Raw genomic sequence first — 25,417 nt, forward strand, 5'->3', positions numbered from 1 at the left:
CAGGCCCCCGAGCTGCAATTAGAAGAGCTCTTTCTCTTTTTTGTTTCTGTCTCCTTTTCTGTCACTGTCTACCCCCCCACTCCAGACAGTTACTCCAAAGGGACTAGCAAGACCGCATGAGTCTCTCTCTCTCTCTCTCTCTCTCTCTCTCTCTCTCTCTCTCTCTCTTCTCCGTCTCTCTCTCTCTCTCTCTCTCTCGCTCGCTCGCTCTTCCGCTTTCTCGCGCTCTCACTCGCTCTCTCGCTCGCTCTTCTCGCTCTCTCTCGCTCTCTCTCGCTCTCTCTCGCTCTCTCGCTCTCTCTCGCTCTCTCTCTCAGCACTCTGATCTTATCCTGCCTCAGTTAATGATTTTTAAATTCCTGCATATTTATTATGTCATGTAGCGTAACATGGTTCATTGGGATTCTGACCTTGTGTGAAAATGTTATGACGAGTGTGTGGAAGGGGGTGTTAGTATGTGTGTCTGTGTCTAGAGAAAGACCGAGATTCCTGAATGTTGTCTTTAAGATTGTGTGGGGGAGGGGGTGTCTTTGAGCCCCTGGTAAATCTAGGTCACCCATAGTGCCACAAAGTGGTCCTACCATAACCATCCAGTACAGTATCCAGTGCGAGTATGACGGTAGCGGATCGGTAGCACCACCACATGCGTTTTACTGTACTTTCAGCCGACCCATGAATCATTTGGACAAAGGCCCGACTCCAAGCCCCTGAATCGACTGATGAAATAAGTTCTGCACTAAGCAGCTTGAGGGCCCCCTCTTTTGAAGTGATGAAGAACACACACGTGCACACCAATGATTCATATAAACCCTGGATTGTTGATGCTATGTATTAGCCAGTGAGAGGCTTTGAAGCCACCGGTCGGCCATAATGGCACAACCCAGTAYGAGCAGTCCTCCATTGGAATGAATGGGATCCTACAGTAATTCAATTACATGTTTCAAGGACAAAATGACATGTATTTTAGTAGTTTTGTTATAGTGGGGACAGTAATATTAGAACTTTCCAGAAATTGTATTTGAAGGAATTTTCTAAATATATGTTTTCATTTCTTATTTTTATGTTTAGCTCACATAACATCATTTAAAAGTAAGCCGTTTTTATTTAACCTTTTATTTAACTAGGCAAGTCAGTTAATAGTTCATTATATTAAGGGGTSTATAATAGAATACATGTGGCTAAAATAAATATATACATTAATAAATGCATATTTATAGCTTCCAAAAAATGTTGACAATGGTGAGGGAGTGCCAAGATGGAGGCGCGCTGACTTCAAAACATTGCCCCCTGTCAGTGATCTAGTGTGCATATTTAAATCCTTGGTGCACACACTCGTGCATGATCTCATGTGAGCATGCACATGCATAATATATGCCCACACATCTCACATGTATATTGTACACAGACAAACACGCATTGCCAATATCATTTGACCAATGCACAAGTGTGCACGCACCCAAATCCAACCTCCGACATCCTGTCTTCTCTCCCTTTCATCGCTCCCTTTCTTCGAGTGCAGTGATGACAAGCCAGTGGCACGGATTCAGAGACACCAAGGACTTTGTATCGGAGGGGTAGCTCATCTGAAGAGCGAATTAGAGAGAGGAGACCTACTGTAGCCTTATTTACTGCCATTAGTTGACTAATGATGCCTTTAATTAGTAGTGACATGCGCCGTTAATTTAATCAAACTGTTTACAACTGGCCCTGTCAACGAGATTCCTCCAGACCCAGATTGATGTTGTCATGGTGCTGCACTTTGTTTAATTATTGGACCGCTTAAATAGTGGTGTGGGAGGGTGGGTTGTTGAGCGACAGAGTGCATGTATGTTTCATGTGCATGCGAGTACATGTGCATGCTAGTATCTACGCTATTATTACGCTCATATTATTTTCATCTCTTTGGTGTTTGCGCTTGTAATGAAAGCATATCAAATGTTTAGTTCCAACCTACCCATAATGCATTGTCATACCGCCCCCTCCTCGTTTCCAATCTCGTTAAAGCGTTACAGGTTGTTGTGTGCCAGGCTGGCAGCGACAGTCAAGCCCTTCAACTGTCGGTTGTTGTTTGCTTCCTGAAATGAAATTAATCAGTTGCCCCCTAAACTGTTCTTAGCGTATTGGCCCGATTATATGGAGAAAGCTACTAGCTACACACATACAATTAGCATTAGCTGGGCAGAAATAGCTGAAACACAGCAGTGTCCTAACCCAGTCCTCTTTGAGCAACACTTTACTTAAAGCCTGCAGGTATCATACAATACTTTAGAACTTGGCATAAACATGTATGAACTGTTATAATGTATCATTATTCTGATTCTCGGTCTGGGGGTATGGGCAACATCTACCTAATGTGAGCTGATTTTAATTTTGTCCTGTGTGTTGGTGATGCCAGGCTGTGCCCAGTCCTTGGTTGATACAGTTTCTCTGTTGTTTTTTCCCATGAAGAGGGTGGCAGAGGGGGGTGAAGACCGAATGTGCCCCTGTGGCACCGCTGCTGACAACCATTTGACATTTGACCTTTTGGCCTGCTGTGACGCCATTGGCTCTTAAAGGCTCAATATAGCCACTGCAAATCATGGCCCAGAGTCTTATGAAATCCAACCCTGCTATGACTGGGTCTCTGAGACTTGTCTGAAATATCATTCTTTTCCCACTGGAAGAAGAAATTATTGAATTCATGTACTTAGCTGAACACTTAGTGAGACACAAAAGGAAATTCAAGGGTATGTTAATATAAAATTGCTCTTTAATCAGATAATTTGGTGAAATTGTACCTCATCCTGGAAATGCTGGAGACCGGCTTTGATTGAAAAAGACCCCCAATTCCCCACTTCTAACAAAGAGCTAAAGAGAGAGGGGGAGAGAGGCGAGGGAGCCCAAATAAATACGCTTTCTGTTGGAGATGGAGAACGAGGGAACAGACGAAACGCGCAGTCAGCAGTGCCTTCCTCCACTTCACTTTAACTCCATTACACACAATTGAGTGTCATTTACTTTAGTGCGTTTGTTGCAGGTTGGCATTTATTGAGATGACTCATGTACTGGAGGCAGCTCTGCAGAGTGGTTACTAGCTGGCACAGCCACGAAGTCATGAAATCTGATTTTAAACCTTAACCATACTGCTAACCCTAATGCCTAGCCCTAACCTTAAATGAAGACCAAAAAGCACAACTCCAAAAAATGAATTTGTACGATATTGACTTTGCAGCTGGCCCATCTAGTGGAAACCGCTCCGTTCTGCCTCCGGGGCAAGACTCATGACAATGAACGTCAATCTGCACATTTGTTTTGACTCGCGCGCCTCTCAAACCTGCAAAGGCTGGCCTGCCTGGCAGTCCGTCTTCTGTGGTACACAAGTGAGCTACAGAGAGGCCGAATGAGAACGACAGTGTATTTTCCTCGTTCTTCCTCGCGCACTCTGTCACACGCATGTGTATAAGCCCACAGTCCTCTCTCTCACTCACACACACACCCACACACACACACACACACACACACACACACACACACACACACACACACACACAGCAGTCAGAGCCGTCAGTGTGCCGGGGCCTGTTTTATCTGCAGCTCACAGTTGTTAGTGTGAGAATGCCAGGCTGCCAGTCATCCTGGAGGAAGTGCTGCGCTGCAGATTAGAAGCCCAAGCTGCAGCAGCTGAGTGGAATGGGACACCACCGGGCGACGCTCACACAGCAAACGTTCTGAAAACCAGAAAATATAATTATCTCTCTTTCTCCTCCTTGGTCCGCTCTCTCTCTCTCTCTTGCTCGCTCCGTTGTTCCTCTGAGGATGTTTTCCTTGTGCGTACTGTAGATATTTGAAAAACACACGTGATATGGTTGATTTAGATAAATTGTGTCCAATAGTCAAAGTTCCTCTCTTTGACTGTGATTCTGGTTGTCTCTACTGAATGACTGGAACAGCTCGTTAGTCTGTTGAAGATGATCTGCTTTGACACCAATGGAAGCCCGTGTCTTTCTTCGTACATGCGAATGTGTGGTGCACGTGCATCTGTGTAAAGTGGTTTGTGGGGTCACACAGAATTCTAGTTCTTATGTTGTAGGTGAATGTAGCCTAAAGCGTATAAAGGCATAAAACAGTCCTTGTGTTGTGTGTTGCAGGACTCTGCCCAGGACGGAGTGATCACCAGAGACATCCACCGGACGTTCCCTGCTCARGACTACTTCAAAGACACTGATGGAGACGGGCAGGATTCCCTTTACAAGATCTGTAAGGTACGGATGGATGGCACTCTTTAAAAAAATAAAATAAAATAAAAAGATTTGTTTGTGGATCTTTTCTGTATTTTGTTGTTTTCTTAGGGTTTGGTAGTGAAGAGGAGACAGGAAAGATAGAAGAGAGTATGAGTCAGGCCAGTGGGTGGGATACCTGTTTTGATGTTTCTGTACCACTAAAGKTATCCAGGATCACTCGCCAGAGCAGCTAACAGCTTACCTTGTATGTTAAACTTGGATATGAATAAATAAGTACACAGAACCAGACCTGGGTTCAAATACTATTGAAAATCATTGCAAATACTTKATCTGTGCTTGATTGAGCTTGACTTGCTTAATGGACCTATAGAAAAGTCCCCAAACTGCAAACCCCATTCATCCAGCACTCCAAGCAGGCTAGATCTTARTCTCAATGTATTTGAAAGATTTCAAATAGTATTTGAACCCAGGTCTGCGCAGAACTATAAWTGATAAACTGAAACGTACAAGCWAACACAAACCACACAATACTGTGCACACCAAGTTGCCARAGTAAAACATATTGGGACGCACAGATGCAGTAGCTGACTTTGTGACTTGCTTTTAGAGTTCGGAAACAAGCTACACAAATCAAATGTATATTTTTACGAGTCCAGAATGAAGCTACATGTGTCCCACGTCGTTTTTCAGACAACACAGAAGCATGCTGCGGCGGAGCAAATGTTGAGTGTCAGAAAGCCTTATCATCCTCTGCTACCATCTAGGCCAGTTGAGTGCCAGGCTCTCATTTGTATGCAAATAAATGTAGATTGCCTCTTGATAAGGTTGGCTACATCCTGAAGAGACACACTTTTGTCTCCCATTTTCTTCCTAAAGTGTTTTATTTTAGGTAAGTTCAATGTACCTGTGATGTCCTTGTGAAGGAATGGGGTCAGGGCTAGTATGGTAGGAAGAAAACCCCCCAGCTGCAGGCTGTTCTAGGAACAGCCCCCCCCCATGTACCAAAAAATGTAATTCATTACGATCTAGAAGGCTAAAACTGATCCTAGATCAGCACGTTTTATGAATACAGTATAGAGGAAACAACAGGGCGACAATGTGAACATTAGGTCAAATTCTCCAGCATTCTCCCATCACGTGATTGGTTGTACCCACTGTTCCTAGGCCATCATTGTATATAAGAATTTGTTCTTAACTGACTTGCCTAGTTAAATAAATTTTAAAAATGGGTCCGACTGACAAATAGGGATGTCGTCTATCACGGTCCCCCATCCATCTAGCACTGTACATCCTTCAAGCCACGGCAAAGCGAGCTGAATGGTGACACTCCATCAAACTTTTCTCAGTCCCGAGACAGCCTGGCGAGGTATAGCTCCGGGGGTGGCAGTTAAGCGTAGCGGTTAAGAGCGCTGGGCCAGTAACCAAAAGGTTGCTGGTTCGAATCCTCGAGCTTACAAGGTGAACAATCTGTTGATGTGCCCTTGAGCAAGGCTCTAAGCTCTAATTGCTCCTGTAAGTCMCTCTGGATAAGATTGTCTGCTAATGACTAAAATGTAAATGTAATTACACTTTCATGTGAATTCTTTGCCAAACAGGAAACCAATTGAATAGGTGAAATGCCCATATTTCATTTTCATATTAAAAGCAATGGAGGGCGATTCAAGATACCCRTGTAAAGCTTGTTACAGCAAGCAAGATGCATGGAAATGTCGATTTCAATCCATTTTGGTAAGGTTAGCCGTTTCCACCAATAATTATGCCACTAGATGGCATGAACGGTCATGATGACAACTGACGGTAACCCTTTACACACTACGAGCTGTATTCTAACTTTAGATAGGTATGCGTGCTTAACTTCAATTTTTCGTGCAAGGCTCCAATTGACATCAATGAATGCTTATCMCAATACTGAAGCGGGCCCTTTGATGGTACGAATCACAAGCCAGGTAGTTACGTAGCAGCTTATGTGTTCCATTATGTCACGCTTAGGACATGGTTAGGTAGACCCCCTAGGACAGAGGGTTCGAGTGAAGTCAAATGTATGCACTAGTAGGGCAGAATAGAGTTTTATGAGATGTAAACTAAGTACATATTATTGTCGTCTTTCCCCACAGTAGATTGATTCCCCGAACTAGATTTTGAGGAGCGAGTTACGCCAACTGCTTACCGACTGCTGTTCTTTTAAGAAGACTTGTACAGGGAGCCATCTCTCTCTCTCTGCGCACCCCCCCTCTCCCTCTGTTGTTAAATCTGCCCTTTGAAAACAGGGCTTTGCGTAGCTTTCCATCTCTTGATTGGCACAGCCAGATTAAAGTCGCTCAGGCAAAGACAGTCCCGAAAGGGTTTCAGCAAGAAACGGGAGGGCCGAGGCCGTCTCCTCAGGAAATATGCTTTCTATGCTGTTCATCTCCCAACTCAACATGTACTATCAGTGTGACAGCTGGTTATACTATATCATCCAGGCCAGAGATATTCGAACTGGGTACTGCTGGGGGTCTTATTTTGAATGTAAAAAAAAAAAAAAAAAAAAAAAGATTTTATATTATTTATTATTATTTTTAATATCGCTAGCTGCAACATAATACGATCTTGGATAGCATTTTATGTTTCTTTTTCTGAGTCTAGTAAGTTAGAGGTAGTTTCACGAGCCAATGCTAACTAGTGTTAGTGCAATGACTGGAAGTCTGAAGGAACAGTTGGTATGCTAGCTGTTCCTGTTCATCTGACTGGGGGGAAAAAGATAAGACTTCATTACCAAAATCTAACTATCCGGTTAATATGGCTGAAATTACATTCAATGGAGATAATTATAGGTATTTTTTCTGTATAGAACATTCTTAGGCTGGCCGTCTAAATGTTAATTTTTTGAGATGGAAGAACAGTTTCACTATCAACTTAAACGACCAAAACCAGATAGAAAGCATGCAGAAAATATATATTGAAATATATACAGTGCATTCGGAAAGTATTCAGACCTCTTGACTTTTTCCACATTTTGTTACGTTACAGCCTTACTCTCAAATTGATTAAATAAAACATGTGAAGGGATGACAAAGGGAAAACAGGTTTTTAGAAATGTTTGCAAATGTATTAAAAATAAAAACAAAAGTACCTTTCTTACATAAGTATTCAGATCTGTTGCTATGAGACTCGAAATTGAGCTCAGGTGCCTCCTGTTTCCATTGATCTTTTTTTTTTACACAATAGAKAAATCTGTATACAGTGTGTGCAAATGAAGTAAGGAGGTAAGGCAATAAATAGGCCAATAGTGGCGAAGTAAWTACAATTTAGCAATTTACACTGGAGTGATATCATCCTTGAGATGTTTTTACAACTTGATTGGACTCCACCTGTAGTAAATTCAATTGATTAGACATGATTTGGAATGGCAAATCTGTCTATATAAGGTCCTACAGTTGACAGTGCATGTCAGAGCGTAGAGCTCCAAGACAGGATTGTGTCACGGCACAGATCTGGGGAAGGGTAGCCAAAAAATGTCTGCAGCATTGAAGGTCCCCAAGAACACACTGCCCTCCATTATTCTTAAATGGAAGAAGTTTGGAACCACCAAGACTCTTCCTAGAGCTGGCTGCCCGGTCAAACTGAGCAATCGGGGGTGAAGGGCCTTGCTCAGGGAGGRGACCAAGAARGCGATGCTCACTCTGACAAAGCTCCAGAGTTCTTCTGTGGAGATGGGAGAACCTTCCAGAAGGGCAACCATCTCTGCAGCACTCCACCAATCAGGCCTTTATGGTGGAGTGGCCAGACGGAAGCCACTCCTCAGTAAAAGGCCCATGACAGCCTGCTTGGAGTTTGCCAAAAGGCTCCTTAAGGACTCTCTGACCTGAGAAACAGGTCTCTGGTCTGATGGTCTGATGAAACCAAGATTGAACATCTGGAGGAAACTTGGCACCATCCCTTTGGTGAAGCATGGTGGTGGCAGCATCATGCTGTGGTGTTTTTTCAGCGGATGAGAGACTAATCAGGATCYAGGAAAGATGAACAGAGCAAAGTACAGAGCGGTCCTAGATGAAAACCTGCTCCAGTGCCTTCCGGACCTCAGGCTGGGGCGACGGTTCACCTTCCAACAGGACAACGACCCTAAGCACACAGTCAATACAATGCAGGAGTGGCTTCGGGACACGTTTCTGAATGTCCTTGAGTGGCCCAGCCAGAGCCCGGACTTGAACCCGGTCGAACATCTCTGGACAGACCTGAAAATAGCTGTGCAGCGACGCTCCCCATCCAACCTGACAGAGCTTGAGAGGGTCTGCAGAGAAGAATTGGACTCCCCAATTACAGGTGTGCCAAGCTTGTAGCAACATACCCAAGAAAGCTTGAGGCTGTAATCGCTGCAAAAGGTGCTAAAATAGAGTACTGAGTWAAGGGTCTGAATAGTTGTAAATGTGATATTTCAGTTTTCTTTTTTATAAATTTGCAAATAGTTWAAAAAAAAGTTTTGCTTTGTCATTTTTATTTTATTATATCCATTTTAGGGTGTAACGTAACAGGGTGTAACGGTGTAACGTAAGGGTGTAACGTAACAAAATGTGGAAAAAGTAAACACTTCCCGAATYCACTGTATATATATTTTTTWATAATACCATCTTTGAGAATTAACAATCAAATAAAAGCTAGACAGCCGGGGAGAATCACACAAAAGAACACACAAAAAAGTCATTCAGAGCACGTTGATTGTATGTTTGAGCAGAGGAACACAACATAAACCATGGCAAAATGCATAGAATTGCAGGAAATGAGCTTTAAAACTTCTAAATTGTCTCTCAGCTCCATYCCAAACTGTGTTGAATTGCTGGAAATTAGTTTCAAAATGGCATTTTCTCTCAGCTCAACAACAGCAACATTTTCTCTACGTCGCCAACATACAGTACCATTASCTTTCTAATAGACTACAGTGCCTTCAGAAACTATTCACACCCCTTGACTTGTTTCACATTTGCTGTGAAACAAATGTTCAGGCGTAAAAATGTGCTGAAGTCGTATAAGTATAACTCTCTGCGTGCAATAATAGTGTTTAACATGATTTTTGAAGGACTACCTCATCTCTGCACCCCACTCATACAATTTTCTGTAAGTTCCCTCAGTCGAGCAGTGAARTTCAAACACAGATTCAACCACAAAGACCAGGGATGTTTTCCAATGCCTCACAAAAAAGGGCACCTATTGGTAGATGGGTAAAAAAATAAAAGCAGATATTGAATATCCCTTTGAGCATGGTGAAGTTATTAATTAACCTTTGGATGGTGTATCAATACACCCAGTCACTACAAAGATACAGGCATRCTTAATAACTCAGTTGCCGGAGTGGAAGGAAACCGCTCAGGGATTTCACCATGAGGSCAATGGTTACTTTAACAGTTAGTTTAATTTCCGTGATAGGAGATAACTGAGGATCAACAACATTGTAGTTACTCCACAATACTAACCTAATTGACAGAGTGAAAAGAAAGCCTGTACAGAATAAAACTATTCCAAAACATGCATCCTGTGCCAAAGAAATGAAATACAAAGACTTATGTTTGGGGCAAATCCAATACATCACTGAGTACCACTCTTTATATTTTCAAGCGTGGTGGTGGCTGCATCATGTTATGAGTATGCTTGTCATCGGCAAGGACTAGGGAGTTTAAGAATAAAAACAAACGGAATAGAGCTAAGCGCAGTTAAAGTCCTAGAGGAAAACTTGTTCAGTCTGCTTTACAGCAGACACTGGGAGACTCATTCACCTTTCAGCAGGACAATAACCTAAAACACATGGCCAAATATACACTTGAGATGCTTACCAAGACTACATTGAATTTTCCTGAGTGGCCTAGTTACAGTTTCGACTTAAATCGGCTTGAAAATCTATGGCAAGACTTGAAAAGGGCTGTCTAGCAATGATCAACAACCAACTTGACATAGCTTGAATATCTTTTTAAAGAATGTTTCTTGATATTGTACAATCCAGCTGTGCAAGGCTCTTAGAGACTTACCCAGAAAGACTCACAGCTGTTATCGCTGTCAAAGGTGATTCTAACATGTATTAACTCATGGGGTGGAATACTTATGAAATCCAGATATATTAGTGTTTATTTTTCATATTTTGTTTTACACATTTTTGCATTTTTCGTACACTTTGACATTAGAGTATTTTGTGTAGATCGTTGGCAAAAAATTACAATTAAATACGTTTTAATCCCACGTTGAAACACAACAAAATGTGGAAAAAGTCAAGGGGTGTGAATACTTTTTGAAGGCACAGTATGTTACTTTACACTTCCTCTTCCAATGAACTGTGGGGAGGTCAAAATAATGGCAATGTCTACCAAATCTATTCATTTGAAAATGTTGATTTATTTCTATCAGTGTAGTTGAATGGGAGGAYGCAGGTTAAAGAAGGATGTTTAATCATTGWGACAATTGAGACATGGATTGTGTATGTGTGCCATTCAGAGGGTGAATGGGAAAGACAAAAGATTTAAGTGCCTTTGAACGGGTATGGTAGTAGGTGCCAGGCGCACCAGTTTGTGTCAAGAACTGCAACGCTTCTGGGTTTTTCACATTTCCCGTGTGTATGAAAAATGGTCCACCACCCAAAGGACAGCCAGCCAACTTGACACAACATGTTAAGAATTGGAGTCAACCTGGGCCAGCATCCCTGTGGAACACTTTCGACACCTTGTAGAGTCCATGCCCCGACAAATTGAGGCTGTTCTGAGGGCAAAAGGGGGGGGGGACAACTCAATATTATTAAGGCGTTCTTAATGTTTCGTATACTCTGTTTTTGTCTAGAACTGTGAAACTGCAGAGGTTGAGCAAGTTGAAAACACAAACAACAAACAGAACACCTTAACATGTCAAAAGTACTTTCTCTCTGAAACACTGAAATGCCTGTTGAGTGTCAGAGATTTGGGAATTTACAGTAAACATTTAGTGTCACATTTTTACAAATAACTTGTTCAGTATGTTACATGCATGCTACACAAACACACGCACGCACACACGCACCATTTCTTGTTCATTGTTTGATATGAAGTACCTATTGCCTAACACTGTCCCCTCTCCGCTCTGTGTTCCAGGCCTATTCAGTCTACGATGAGGAGATTGGCTACTGTCAGGGACAGTCTTTCCTGGCTGCTGTACTACTACTGCATGTATGTGGGGGATCAAATGTCAACGTCTATGGAACCACAGAGACGAGTTGAGACTGAAGTCTACCCAAACAAACCAAACCGTTCCAACAAAAATCTACACAGACAAAAAAAAATTAAGTGTTGAATTGGCTCTGTGAAAATATTGCACTTATGCTGAGTGCACTTATTAACAGCCTGTATTAGGACTGACAGTGAGAACAATGGACAGGGAATGAAGGAACGTTTTGGTTGAGCAGAGGGAGGAGTGAATAAGTCAACAACAGGCCAGTAAATCTGACAGGAGGATGACTGGAAAAAAGAGAGAGGGGTAAAGGAGAGACAACGTGAGAGAGGGAGGGAGGTGGGGAGAGAGAAAGAGATGGATTGAGAAATGTGGAGAGGGACAAGTGCAGAGAGGATGAGTAATAAAGAAGAAATGGAGGGAGAAGAGGGGGGAGATCCCCTTTGGGAGGCAGGGGAAGTGTCAGGAATATTAATGGCTGCGCCTGTCTCAGCCCAGGACACACACACTGTCACCCAGATTAAATACCCACTGCTCTGTGTGGGTGGGTGTATTTCTCTCACGCACATTCTCTCTTTTGCTCTCGCTCTCTCACACATTAAAGAGGGGGGTGGACATAATCACACCCRGTGTATTTCACACTGACACTCCCACCTCCTGGCTTTTTTTCAAACCCACCAGATTCTCACCTTGCTTCTCTTACTCACACACCTCATCCTCCTTTCTGTTTAAGTCCCTCTCTCACTCTCCTCTTTTGCTCCAACCGTCTCCCAACTCTTCCCAAGTGGGACAAAGAATGTTTGGAGGAAACGTCCCTCTTAATCCACAGACAGACAACACTTTCAAGTGACAATAAATTCCACCAAGAATTTATCCTACTTATGTTTGTGGCAGTGCATTGTTTATTGAGAAAAGCCTTAGAGATTAAATGTCGAAATTTATATTTATCTTAACTACAGTACCAGTCAAAAGTTTGGACACACCTACTCATTCCAGGGTTATTATTTATTTTTACTATTTTCTACATTGTAGTAACCTAAAACGTGTTAAACAAATCAAAATATATTTTATATTTGAGATTCTTCAAAGTAGCCACCCTTTGCCTTGATGACAGCTTTGCATACTCTTGGCATTCTCTCAACCAGCTTCATGAGGTAGTCACCTGGAATGCTTTTAAATTAACAGGTGTGCCTTTTTAAAAGTTATTTTGTGGAATTTTGTTCCTTCTTAATGCGTTTGAGCCAATCAGTTGTGTTGTGACAAGGTAGGGGTGGTATACAGAAGATAGCCCTATTTGGTAAAAGACCAAGTCCATATTATGACAAGAACAGCTCAAATAAGCAAAGAGAAACGACAGTCCATCATTACTTTAAGACATGAAAGTCAGTCAATCATGAACATTTCAAGAACTTTGACATTTCTTGAAGTGCAGTCGCAAAAACCATTAAGCGCTAGGATGAAACTGTCTCTCATGAGGACAGCCACAGGAAAGGAAGACCCAGATTTACCTCTGTTGCAGAGGATACGTTCATTCGAGTTACCAGCCTCAGAAATTGCACCCCAAATAAATGCTTCACAGAGTTCAAGTAACAGACACATCTCAACATCAACTGTTCAGAGGAGACTGCGTGAATCAGGCCTTCATAGTCAAATTGCTGCAAAGAAACCACTACTAAAGGACACCAATAAGAAGAAGAGACTTGCTTGGGCCACAACATAAGCAATGGACATTAGACTGGTGGAAATCTGTCCTTTGGTCTGATGAGTCCAAATTTGTGATTTGGGGTTCCAACCGCRGTGTCTTTGTGAGACGCAGAGTAGGTGAACGGATGATCTCTGCATGTGTGGTTCCCATCGTGAAGCATGGAAGAGGAGGTGTGATGGTGTGGGGGTGCTTTGCTGGTGACACTGTCAGTGATTATGTAGAATTCAAGGCACACTTAACCAGCATGGCTACCACAGCATTCTGCAATGATACGCCATCCCYTCTGGTATGCGCTTAGTGGGACTATAATTTGTTTTTCAATAGGACAATGACCCAAAACACACCTCCAGGCTGTGTAAGGGCTACTTAGTGATGGAGTGCTGCATCAGATGACCTGGCTTCCACAATCACCTGAACTCAACCCAATTGAGATGGTTTGGGATGAGTTGGACCGCAGAGTGAAGGAAAAGCAGCCAACAAGTGCTCAGCATATGTGGGAACTCCTTCAAGACTGTTGGAAAAGCATTCCAGGTGAAGCTGGTTGAGAGAATGCCGAGAGTGTGCAAAGCTGTCAAGGCAAAGGGTGGCTACTTCGAAGAATATAAAATGTAACATATATTTTGATTTGTTTAACACTTTTTTGGTTACTACATGATTCCATATGTGTTATTTCATAGTATTGATGTGTTCTATTATTCTACAAAGTTGAAAATAGTAAAAAAAAAATAAAGAAATGCCCTTGAATGAGTGGGTGTGTCCAAACTTTTGACTGGTACTGTACATCCCCTCTTCTTGTTTTACGTTGACATCTCTCAAATCAAATAAGTCAAGGAATAGAAGGAAACAACTTGACCTCCCGTTTCTCACACATCTTCTGTCATCCCTCTGTTCATATTCTAGCTAACCCTCCTCTGGTTCTGTTTGTCCTGTGGCTGTAGATGCCTGAGGAGCAGGCATTCTGTGTGCTGGTGAAGATCATGTATGAGTACGGCCTGAGGGAGCTCTACAAGAAGAACTTTGAGGACCTGCACTGCAAGTTCTACCAGCTAGAACGACTGCTTCAGGTTAGCATTCTTAACTTGGTGTATGTGCGCACGTCATCAGCACAGTGGTGTAAAGTACTTAAGTAAAAAATACTTTAAAGTACTACTTAAGTAGTTTTATGGGGTATCTGTACTTAAAAAAATAATAATTGGACTACTTTTACTTTTGCTTCCCTACATTCCTAAAGAAAATGAAGTACTTTTTACTCCATACATTTTCCCTGACACCCATGTCAGAGAGTAGAGGGTGTTCCCCTGGCTATCCGTAAATGTAAAAAATTTAAACACAAAAATGGTGCCATCCGGTTTGCTTATTATAAGGAATTTGAAAGTATTTATACTTTTACTTTTACTACTTAAGTATATTTTAGKAATTACATTTACTTTTGATACTTCAGTATATTTAAAACCAAATACTTTATTAAAGTACTATTTTCCCAGGTGACTTTCACTTTTATTTGAGAGAGGTCGATGCACCTTATTAGGAACACTGACTGACTCTATTCTTGTAAGTGCGTTGAATTGGAGTTTAATTTTGTTCGGAAATCCACTTTAGCCTCCTAAGTAGGCTTTTTTCAGCACCAAGCTGCACTGGGTTAGTATTGACAAGCACCCAAGGCTAAGGAGTATGAGAATTGATTGCTAAGGGTTGGCATACAGATGGAAGGAAGCCAGTGTTCACAGCAAAGAGTGTCTGCATCCAACTATCTAGGGCAGAGGTAGGCAACCCTGTTCCTGGAGTGCCGCAGGTACTGCAGGATATTGTTCCAACTAGACACCACACCTGACTAACTAAGCTAATTGATCAGTTCAGTGATTTGCCTAAATTCAACACACCTGGTCTTCCAGGTCAGTTACATCAAAACGTGAAGTGCCTGCWGCCCTCCAGGACCAGGGTTGCCTASCCCTGATCTGGGGAATAGTGTGTCATTTGGGACGTACTCATAGTTTCCTCCAACCCTGCTCTTCTTACATTTCCTTGTTACATTTCCACCCAAGATTTTCACACTGGGCTGGGTTCTGAAGTGTTATTGGCTTTGTGTTTGAGTTGATGAAGGAGTGTTTGGTACACGAATGTGCACGACTGAACATACACAAACACACACAAACACGCAGAAGCTGACAGYCACACACTTAGCATGATTAGCATGCTAAATGTTTCTGATCAGTGATAGATGAGTAAASAAATAGAGTTGCACGGCCACTTATTTGCCCAACCAGAGATCAATTAACTAAATATACAGAGATTCAGTGAAACAAAATCACATTGATTGATTATCTGACAAGTCACAGTCTTTTGGTCGGGGAGCAGGCCTAGACTACWATGCGAGTGAAGAGTAAAATCATCGACTACTACGCTACATAACATCCTAGCTAAATGTTCTGATCAGTCCTGCTAATAGATGAACAAACTAGACTAATGATGATGAATACTCACCTCAACTTAGCTAGCTAACATTTCCCCTGTCTAATTGTAACCAAATGTCTAAATGGAGATTCAGTGAACACAAAAATCTGACATTGATTTATCAAGACAAGTCCCCATGCTGTCCCGATCCAAACGGTGCTGAAATGATCATCTCGTTGACCCACACATGGCTATTATTGCTTAGAATGTATTGTTGGAGGACTTTGGGAGTTTCGTTAAGCAACAATTTGAAAATATGTTTTAAAATATGTTAGCCTATTATTGCGATGTTTTTGTCATTCAGCGATATTTATTCCCACAGTAATTCTTTATGGGTCCATCCAGGTCATTCTTTATGGATTCATCCAGGTCATTCTTTATGGATCCATCCAGGTCATTCTTTATGGGTCCTTCCAGGTCATTCTTTATGGATCCATCCAGGTCATTCTTTATGGATCCATCCAGGTCATTCTTTATGGGTCCATCCAGGAATCATTCTTTATGGGTCCATCCAGGTCATTCTTTATGGTCCATCCAGTCATTCTTAGGATGATCCAGGTCATTCTTTATGGGTCCTCCAGTCATTCTTATGGGTCCTTCCAGGTTCATTCATTTATGGATTCATCCAGTTCATTCTTTATGGATCCATCCAGGTCATTCTTTATGGATCCATCCAGTTCATTCTTTATGGATCCATCCAGTTCATTCTTTACGGATCCATCCAGGTCATTCTTTATGGGTCCATCCAGTTCATTCTTTATGGATCCTTCCAGGTCATTCTTTACGGATCCATCCAGGTCATTCGTTATGGGTCCATCCAGTTCATTCTTTATGGATCCATCCAGGTCATTCTTTACGGATCCATCCAGGTCATTCGTTATGGGTCCATCCAGGTCATTCGTTATGGATACATCCAGGTCATTCGTTATGGATACATCCAGGTCATTCGTTATGGATACACCCAGGTGTGGTTAAGAAAACGTGCATGCATAGTGATGGACCTTGGTCTTTGCGACGTGATGGGAGAAGTGACATGCCTCGCAAAGTTTAGAACTGCCACGAGGACTGTAACAGCCTAGTAACTGGCGCTGCCTAGGAACCATCATAATGAAGCATCAAATCAGGTTTAAAATCTGATCCCAAAGTCGGACGTAGCTACGCTCGGCATGGCATTTAAGACCAACTTTATCTCTCTCGCTCTCTCTCTCATTGATTGATTGACTGACATATAGTACTTTTTCCTCTCTATGTGATATACTCTTACTTATACCCCCTTTTMCCCTCAGAACAGCCTCAATGCTGGCCCATGTTGACCACAWTGCTTCCAACAGTWTTTTTGTGTCAAATTYGCTGGATGTCCTTTGGGTGGTGGACCATTCTAGATACACACGGGAAACTGTTGAGRGTGAAAAACCCAGCAGRGTTGCAGTTCTTGACACAAATCGATGTGCCTGGCACCTACTATCATACCCCCGTTCAAAAGCGCTTAAATCTTTTTGTCTTGCCCATTCACCCTCTGAATGGCACACATACACAATCCATGTCTCAATTGTCTCAAGGCTTTAAAAAAAATATTTTAACCCGTCTCCTCCCCTTCATCTACACTGATTCGAAGTGGATTTAGCAAGTGACATCAATAAGGGATCGTAGCTTTCACCTGGTCAGTCTGTCATGCTCTTAATGTTTTTTGTACTCGGTACTGTGCAATGAACTCTCTCCTTGTCCTCCTATCTCTAGGAGCAGCTCCCAGACCTGTGGTCTCACTTCCAGGAGCTGAGCCTGGAGGCCCACATGTATGCGTCTCAGTGGTTCCTCACACTCTTCACCGCCAAGTTCCCCCTCTGCATGGTCTTCCACATCACCGACCTGCTACTGTGTGAGGTAAGAAGTTTGACAACGTTGACCCAACACTGAATGTAATTTTAGCACTACGCCTAACCCCAACACTTACCCAATACTGGTCCAAGTCCTAACTTCAACACTGGCTCTTACCTTAACCCTACTGTTAACCCCAACACTGGGTCTCACCCTAACCTTACTCCTAACCCAAGCTGCTGTTGGTAAGCACTGAACTTACCCTTCCATCGACCACCCTGGGCTTTGAACAACTCTTCACTATTCYCCCGCCTTTTTGTACCTCCTTACAGCCAATGTCTCCTTTGGAGCAATAATGACCATGAGAAGTGAGAACACCATTCTAGCACGATAGACCCCATCAAAATCCCCAGAAGCCCTTCAAGATAGTAGTATACTCTCTGCCTGCTTCTCTTCTCAGCCCTCCTGTAGGCCTGGTACCACAGTAGAAAAGGGACGCTGTGACCTTTCTCTCTTTCTCTGTGATTGTCTCACTTCTTCTCCTCCCTTTTTCATCACCCTCTCTCTCTCGCTGTGATTCTCTCTTTTTCCTGTTCTCCTCCTCTCTCCTTTCATCCTTCTCTCCCACCCTCTCTCGGCCCCCGGGCAGAACAATTAATAGTTTCCTTGGCGTTTCTCAGCCATTGAGCCGTGTGATGAGTATCTGCTTCTCTCTCTTCTCTGCCTCCCTCTAATATTTCTCTTTTTCTCTCCATCTCCATACCTCTGTCTCTCTTTATTTCTATATGTTTTTCTCTAAAGTGGTGTCCCTTTCTTATTGTTTTTGGCTTTACCCATGCCTCGATCTGATTTCTTTGTTGTCATTGTCACTTTTCACTCCTTTTTCTCTCGCTCGCTCTCTCTCTCTCTCTCTCTCTCTCGCTCTCTCTCTCTCTCCTCCTTTGATTGTGTGCTCCTGTGTTGTCTTCCCTTTCATTTCTCCACACCTCTCTCTCTCTCGCTCTCTATGTATCCGTGCCTGTGTGTGGTGCGAGTTGTTTGTTTGTGTGCCTCAAGGTGTGTCTGTGTCGTGTGAGGTGTGTGTGCAAGTGCGCCTGACTGTGTGTTTCTCCTCTACATTAAAACCTCTCACACTTGCTGACTCAGTTTGACTCCAGCTTAGTTTGGCACGCTGCATGTGAGACTGTGTTCTCTCACACACACACACACACTCACTCACTCCACACACACAATCACCCACTCACTCACACAATCACCCACTCACTCACATACGCACTCCACACACACACTCACTCACTCAGTCCACACACCACACTCCCGCCCTCTATCTCTCTGACTCCCTGACACCCCAGCGCCACCTAGAGCCTTTTGAGAAAGAAAGTGAGAGATGGAAGGGGAGGGGAAGAGAGGGAGAAAGAGAGGCCCTTTCCTCAGTTATTTATAGAGCAGGGGAGATATTTTTAGCCCAGTGTTGCCATGTGAACGGGGTGTCGGAGCGATGGAGACAGGTGTTCCCATGCGGAGCTGACTTCAGCATCCACGCTCTCTCATCCTCTCTCATCCTCTCTCACCCTCTCTGTTTCGCTTGCTCTGCCTCACTCCTCTTTTTTGCTAGCTCTCTCCCTCTTTCTCACTCTCTGTCACACTCTTCCTTTCTCCTTCTGTCTTTATCTGTTAGACTTGTCTCTTACTCCTTCTTACAATTTCTCTCTCCCCCCTCTCGCTCTGTCTCTGTGTGTCATTCATTAATTTGTCCATCTGCCTGTCACTCTGTGGCCATGATGCAGCCCCACCTGTCTGTGAGAGGGACTGTCTTGCTTCACTTCAAGACAATTGTGTCCCTCGGTACTGGCGATCGGGGGTGCCTTTGCATCCTCAGCGGTGGGCGTTTCCATGAACATAGGTGTAATGTTACCATAACGTTTCCTCTTTATCGCCAGAGGGCAGTCTAGCGTGTAGACATACAGACTATATAATATCACGAATGAATGTACAACGTCAGATAGATGGGTTGATAGCAACACATGCATTCCACTGGCACAAGTATCATTACGTCATTGTTTTTCAGTGTGGACTTTTTCGTAGCTCTTAACACGAAAGCTGCGCGGCAGTTTCATAAGTCTTTATTAGAAGGAGTCTTTCATGTTGAAGATCATTTGAACCTTTACTAAGTCTATAACAAGAAAACCTTAACATTTACGGGTTTATTGGCATGACGTATTAAAGGGTAACGCCGTTGACGTTGATATGAAGACAGTCGATGAGATGACCCTTGATCCATGCCTTTTCTTACACCGGTGTGTGATGGATGTGTTTAGGTGACGGCCCGAGCTCTTTCTCTCTCTCMCTGTGTGTGTTTAGAGAACATGTCCTGTGACAATCAACGATATAATCATCTTCTTCTCTTCCCCAGGGCCTGAACATCATCTTCAATGTGGCGCTGGCTCTTCTCAAGGTGTGATTGACTTCCTTTACTTTGGTTAATTTACTGGGGTTCCAGTCAATTCCTTGGATTTTTTKTTTTCTTTTAAATGACAGACAAATTCTGTAATGGTATTGTACGAAGCACACACAACTCAGAGACCTAGACCTGGGCCTGTATTCACAAAGAGTCTCTGGAGTCTGTGTTTTGAGTCAGGGCTCAAAACTGCGACCAAAACACTGGCATTTGCGACCAATGTTCCSAGTYYMMMMSGGGGGGGGGGGGGCACTGAGCAAAGTTTAGGTCTTGTGAGCGGAAACTTGAACGTTGTGAGGATTTTGTGCAACTTCCGGCACGCGTTTACAGTGAATAGTGAGGCTGTACCCTTACAGTTTTAGACAGTAGCCAATAGGCTATTTGAGCATAAGTAGGCCTGCCAACAAAACCAATGGAGCAAATCCAATAACATTTTCACATGGAAATAGTTTTTGATTTCTATGAAATAGCCTATAGTAGCCTATATGTGGTGTTCCATGCAGGCCTACATTGCATGAGACTTTTAAAAACGTTTTTACATTATGAAGGACTTGACATTAATGCTTTTTTACTTGGTCTGTAACACCATGGGTAAATTGCATTGTATTCTGTTGAATGATGCAAGAAACCACTTTACAAAATAAAATAATTACCATACAGAGAAGTAGACAATGTTACCTCTCTGCCTATTGGCTTATTTTCATATTCAAGCCTGTTTCAATATTCAACATTGCCCCTTTAATTAAGACATAAGCTTTTTACCTGACTGGCTTTTCAACGAGCTTGAAATGTAGCCTACACGTTTTGTGCTCTTGTATGAAGCAGTAACTCTCCATTTCTGAKCTATACTTATCTATAACTGGSCTAATAACTCGCTATCTAGCAAAGAATATCAACAAATGTGCACACGGGTTGCTCTGCGCTCTGATCTGATTGAAAGACCGTACGAGGGTTACCCCCACCAATAMAATTCTACTCCATTACGGTCTGGTTCTGCCTACAACAAAATCACAGACTCAATCTTGCAAAGTTACTTTTGTTTTGTTGCATTGAAAAGGGGTTGATATACTCTTGATTCGTTCACAGAAAAAAACGTTGATCTATATGGTGCAAACTAATGGGGCGAACTCAGTGAAGTTCAATCTCTTGCGTCTCTGTGCAGCATGGCATTACTTCTGTGCGGCAGTCCTGTATGAAGTGCGCGACCGTGAGCAGTTTAGAGGGATCATTGTTTGCGACCCTTTGACTTGGCAGCGCGACACCAAATTTTTTATTGGTCGCTAGGTTCCCAGTGATAATGTATTCAAACATTATTGGGTATGCAGACCAGGTATTCAAAATGTTTAGTCCGAAGTCTTGGTTGAATCTTTGGGATGCACAATTTAGCCATCTTTGGGATGCACAATTTAGCCATCATGCGATATTTGAATGAACAGTTCTCAAGGCTTTCCCCAAAAAAACTTCACAATTAAATGTTGACTGCAAAGTAGGCCTACCTGGCAGAATGAAATCAAGATGATTTCTATCAATTGTGGGGCATTAGTTTTGCCATCACATGTAGCCTACATTGTACAGTACAAAAACACTGCTAGCCAAACAACGTCTCTTGCTAGGTGCACAGTTGAATTAAAGGTCAACGATACCCTCCATTTTATTGTTCCCAGACCTCAAAAGTGGACTCTTGATTTGGTTTAAGCATTGCTGTGGCCTTAGAACATTTTATATGGCCCTACAACTGGCTGTTCAAAATCGCTAACAAAAATACAATTTTTGAGATTGCGCAAAGGTTCTTCTCCCCTCCAAACAATCAATAATGATATTGGCAAGTTAAAATGTCATTATTTGTGTATGGAGGGTAGGTCATTATAGGCTACTTGCTCAGCCCGCAAATTAAAGATAACATTTAAATGATGCACGCATCATCCGCTTCCAAAGGCCACTATTATTTTCATTTGGGCAAGTAGCTTTCAATTGGCACTTGTGTGTGTGTGTGTATATATATATATATATAATGCTAATTTGAAAGATGCTTAGTCATTATTAGCCTGGTTCTGTATGGAATGTAGGTACGTTATGGGACACAGGTTAGGTCATTATCGATGCGGTCAAATGATGCAATACACTGCTGCTACCGTTTATTATCTATCCTGTTGCCTAGTCACTCTATCCCTACCTATATGTACATGTCTACCTCAATTAACTCGTACCCCTGCACTTTTACACGGTACTGGTACCCCCTGTATATAGCCACGTTATCGTTACTCATTGTGTATTTATTCCTCGTTATTGTTCCTCTATTTTTCTCTCTCCATTGTTGGGAAGGGCCTGTACGTAAGCATTTCAAAAGGGAATCTACACCTATTTACCAAGCATGTGACAAATACAATTTTATTGGATTTTGCCTTTTAGATCGCAATGAATAAGATTATATGGACAGGGGGACCTTTTTTTTCTTCTTTTTTTTTCTCACCTTTATTTAACAGGCGACCTGGCCAAGATAAAGCAAAGCAGTGCGACAGAAACAACAACACAGAGTTACACATGGAATAAACAAGCATACAGTCAATAACAATAACCAGTGAGWTATACCTGCTGGAGCGTGTGCTACGGGTGGGTGTTATCGTGACCAGTGAGCTGAGATAAGGCGGAGCTTTACCTAGCATAGACTTATAGATGACCTGGAGCCAGTGGGTCTGGCGACGAATATGTAGCGAGGGCCAGCCGACTAGAGCATACAGGTCGCAGTAGTGGGTGGTATAAGGGGCTTTGGTAACAAAACGGATGGCACTGTGATAGACTACATCCAATTTGCTGAGTAGAGTATTGGAAGCTATTTTGTAAATGACATCGCCGAAGTCGAGGATCGGTAGGATAGTCAGTTTTACTAGGGTAAGTTTGGCGGCGTGAGTGAAGGAGGCTTTGTTGCTAAATAGAAAGCCGATTCTAGATTAGAATTTGGATTGGAGATGTTTGATATGAGTTTGGAAGGAGAGTTTACAGTCTAGACAGACACCTAGGTATTTGTAGTTGTCCACGTATTCTAGGTCAGAACCGTCCAGAGTAGGGATGCTAGTCGGGCGGGCGGGGGCAGGCAGCGAACGGTTGAAGAGCATGCATTTGGTTTTACTAGCGTTTATGAGCAGTTGGAGGCCACGGAAGGAGTGTTGTATGGCATTGAAGCTCGTTTGGAGGTTTGTTAACACAGTGTTCAAAGAAGACCTGATCCTACCTCAGCACTCTGAGAAGATTTTTGACCTCCAAGATTGACACGGTGCTAAGGTTCATATGGGGCAGCAGGTAGCATAGTGGTTAGAGCGTTGGGCCAGTAACCGAAAGGTTTCTAGATCGAATCCCCGAGCTGACAAGGTAAAAATCTGGTGTTCTGCCCCTGAACAAGGCAGTTAACCCACTGTTCCTAGMCCGTCATTGTAAATAAGAATTTGTTATGAACTGACTTGCCTAGTTAAACAAAGGTAGAAGTTGCTCTTAACTACAGACCTAGGATCAGTTCAACCAGCCCCAAATCCTAACTAATTGGTAGATCAGACTCAAGATACGGATCCCCAACCACTCTCTTATTTAGTAACCTTTTCACTGAAACACTTATCTGCAATGTTGAGTACAGAGTAAATGCATGGAAGGAGTGTCTGCTATGTCAGTCAGTATATGATGTAATTGGCTAGAATATGGAGGAATGTGGTGTGAGAAAGTGGAATAGTTTGCATATGTCTCCCTCTGCAGTCCATAGACTGTACTGCAGAGGGGAGATGAGACGTAGACAATGCATTCGGGAAAATATTCAGACCCCTGGACTTTTTCCACATTTTGTTGCCTTATTCTAAAATTTACAAAATAAAATATTTTCCTCATCAATCTACACACCCCATAATGACAAAGCAAAAACAGGTTTTTAGAAARCCCTTGATCATCCTTGATGTTTCCACAACTTGATTTGAGGCTGTGGTAAATTCAATTGATTGGACATGATTGGAAAATGCACACACCTGTCTATATAAGGTCCCACATTTGACAGTGCATGTCGGAGCAAAAACCAAGTTTCTCAATACTTATGTAAATGTGATATTTCAGTTTTATTTTTAAATTGCAAAAAAAAATGTTTTTATATTTTTAACTGTTTTTGCTTTGTCATCATGGGGTATTGTGTGTAAATTGAGGAGAAAAACAAACAATTCAATACATTTTAGAATAAGGCTGTAACGAAATGTGGAAAAAGTCAAGCGGTCTGAATATTTCTTGAATGCACTGTACATTATTCTAATATTTCACAAACATGGTACTTTTATACACAGTATTACGTGACAGAAATGTTGTTTGATATACACATTGCACATTAAAAGGTACTCAGACATATACGATATACAGTTGAAGTCGGAAGTTTACATACACCGCACCGTAGGCCAAATACATTTAAACTCAGTTTTTTCCACAATTCCTTGACATTTAATCCTAGTAAAAATTCCCTGTCTTAGGTCAGTTAGGATTACCACTTTATTTTAAGAATGTGAAATGTCAGAATAATAGTAGAGAGAATGATTTATTTCAGCTTTTATTTCTTTCATCACATTCCCAGTGGGTCAGAAGTTTACATACACTCAATTAGTATTTGGTAGCATTGCCTTTAAATTGTTTAACTTGGGTGAAAACGTTTCTGGTATGCTTCCAAAAGCTTCCCACAATAAGTTGGGTGAATTTTGGCCCATTCCTCCTGACAGAGCTGGTGTAACTGAGTCAGGTTTGTAGGCCTCCTTGCTCGCACATGCTTTTTCAGTTCTGCCACAAATTTTCTATAGAATTGAGGTCAGGGCTTTGTGATGGCCACTCCAATAACTTGACTTTGTGTCCTTAAGCCATTTTGCACCAACTTTGGAAGTATGCTTGGGGTCATTGTCCATTTGGAAGACCCATTTGTGACAAAGCTTTAACTTCCTGACTGATGTCTTGAGATGTTGCTTCAATATATCCACATCATTTTCCTCCCTCATGATTTTCCTCCCTCATGCCATCCATTTTGTGAAGTGCACCAGACCCTCCTGCAGCAAAGCAGCCTCACAACATGATGCTGCCACCCCCGTGCTTCACGGTTGGGATGGTGTTCTTCGGTCTTGCAAACATAATGATGGTCATTATGGCCAAACAGTTCTATTTTTGTTTCATCAGACCAGAGGACATTTCTCCAAAATACGATCTTTGTCCCATGTGCAGTTGCAAACTGTATTCTGGCTTTTTTGTGGCGGTTTTGGAGCAGTGGCTTCTTCCTTGCTGATGCGGCCTTTCAGGTTATGTCGATATAGGACTCGTTTTACTGTGGATAGAGATACTTTTGTACCTGTTTCCTCCAGTATCTTTACAAGGTATTTTGCTGTTTGTTCATTGGATTGATTTGCACTTTTCACAGCAAAGTACGTTCATCTCTAGGAGACAGAATGCGTCTCCTTCCTGAGCGGTTATGACGGCTGCGTGGTCCCATGGTGTTTATACTTGCGCACTATTGTTTGTTCAGATGAACATGGTAACTTCAGGCATTTGGAAATTGCTCCAAGGTAAAACCAGACTTGTTGGAGGTCTACAATTTTTTGTACAGGTCTTTTG

The 25,417-nt window shown here is 42.4% G+C and overlaps 1 protein-coding gene across 1 annotated transcript in view; it reads left to right on the plus strand.

Annotated features, from left to right (window-relative positions):
* LOC111975913 (rab GTPase-activating protein 1-like) overlaps nucleotides 1-25,417 on the plus strand; it is a 179,181-nt gene that overhangs the window by 123,424 nt on the left and 30,340 nt on the right. Inside the window, 5 exon segments of the mRNA XM_070447710.1 lie at nucleotides 4,128-4,241; nucleotides 11,303-11,377; nucleotides 14,022-14,147; nucleotides 17,272-17,415; nucleotides 19,763-19,804. Of these exon segments, the coding sequence (XP_070303811.1) occupies nucleotides 4,128-4,241; nucleotides 11,303-11,377; nucleotides 14,022-14,147; nucleotides 17,272-17,415; nucleotides 19,763-19,804 (501 nt within the window).

The sequence above is a fragment of the Salvelinus sp. IW2-2015 genome, linkage group LG16 (genome assembly GCF_002910315.2).
Source record: "Salvelinus sp. IW2-2015 linkage group LG16, ASM291031v2, whole genome shotgun sequence".
Lineage (NCBI taxonomy): Eukaryota > Metazoa > Chordata > Actinopteri > Salmoniformes > Salmonidae > Salvelinus > Salvelinus sp. IW2-2015.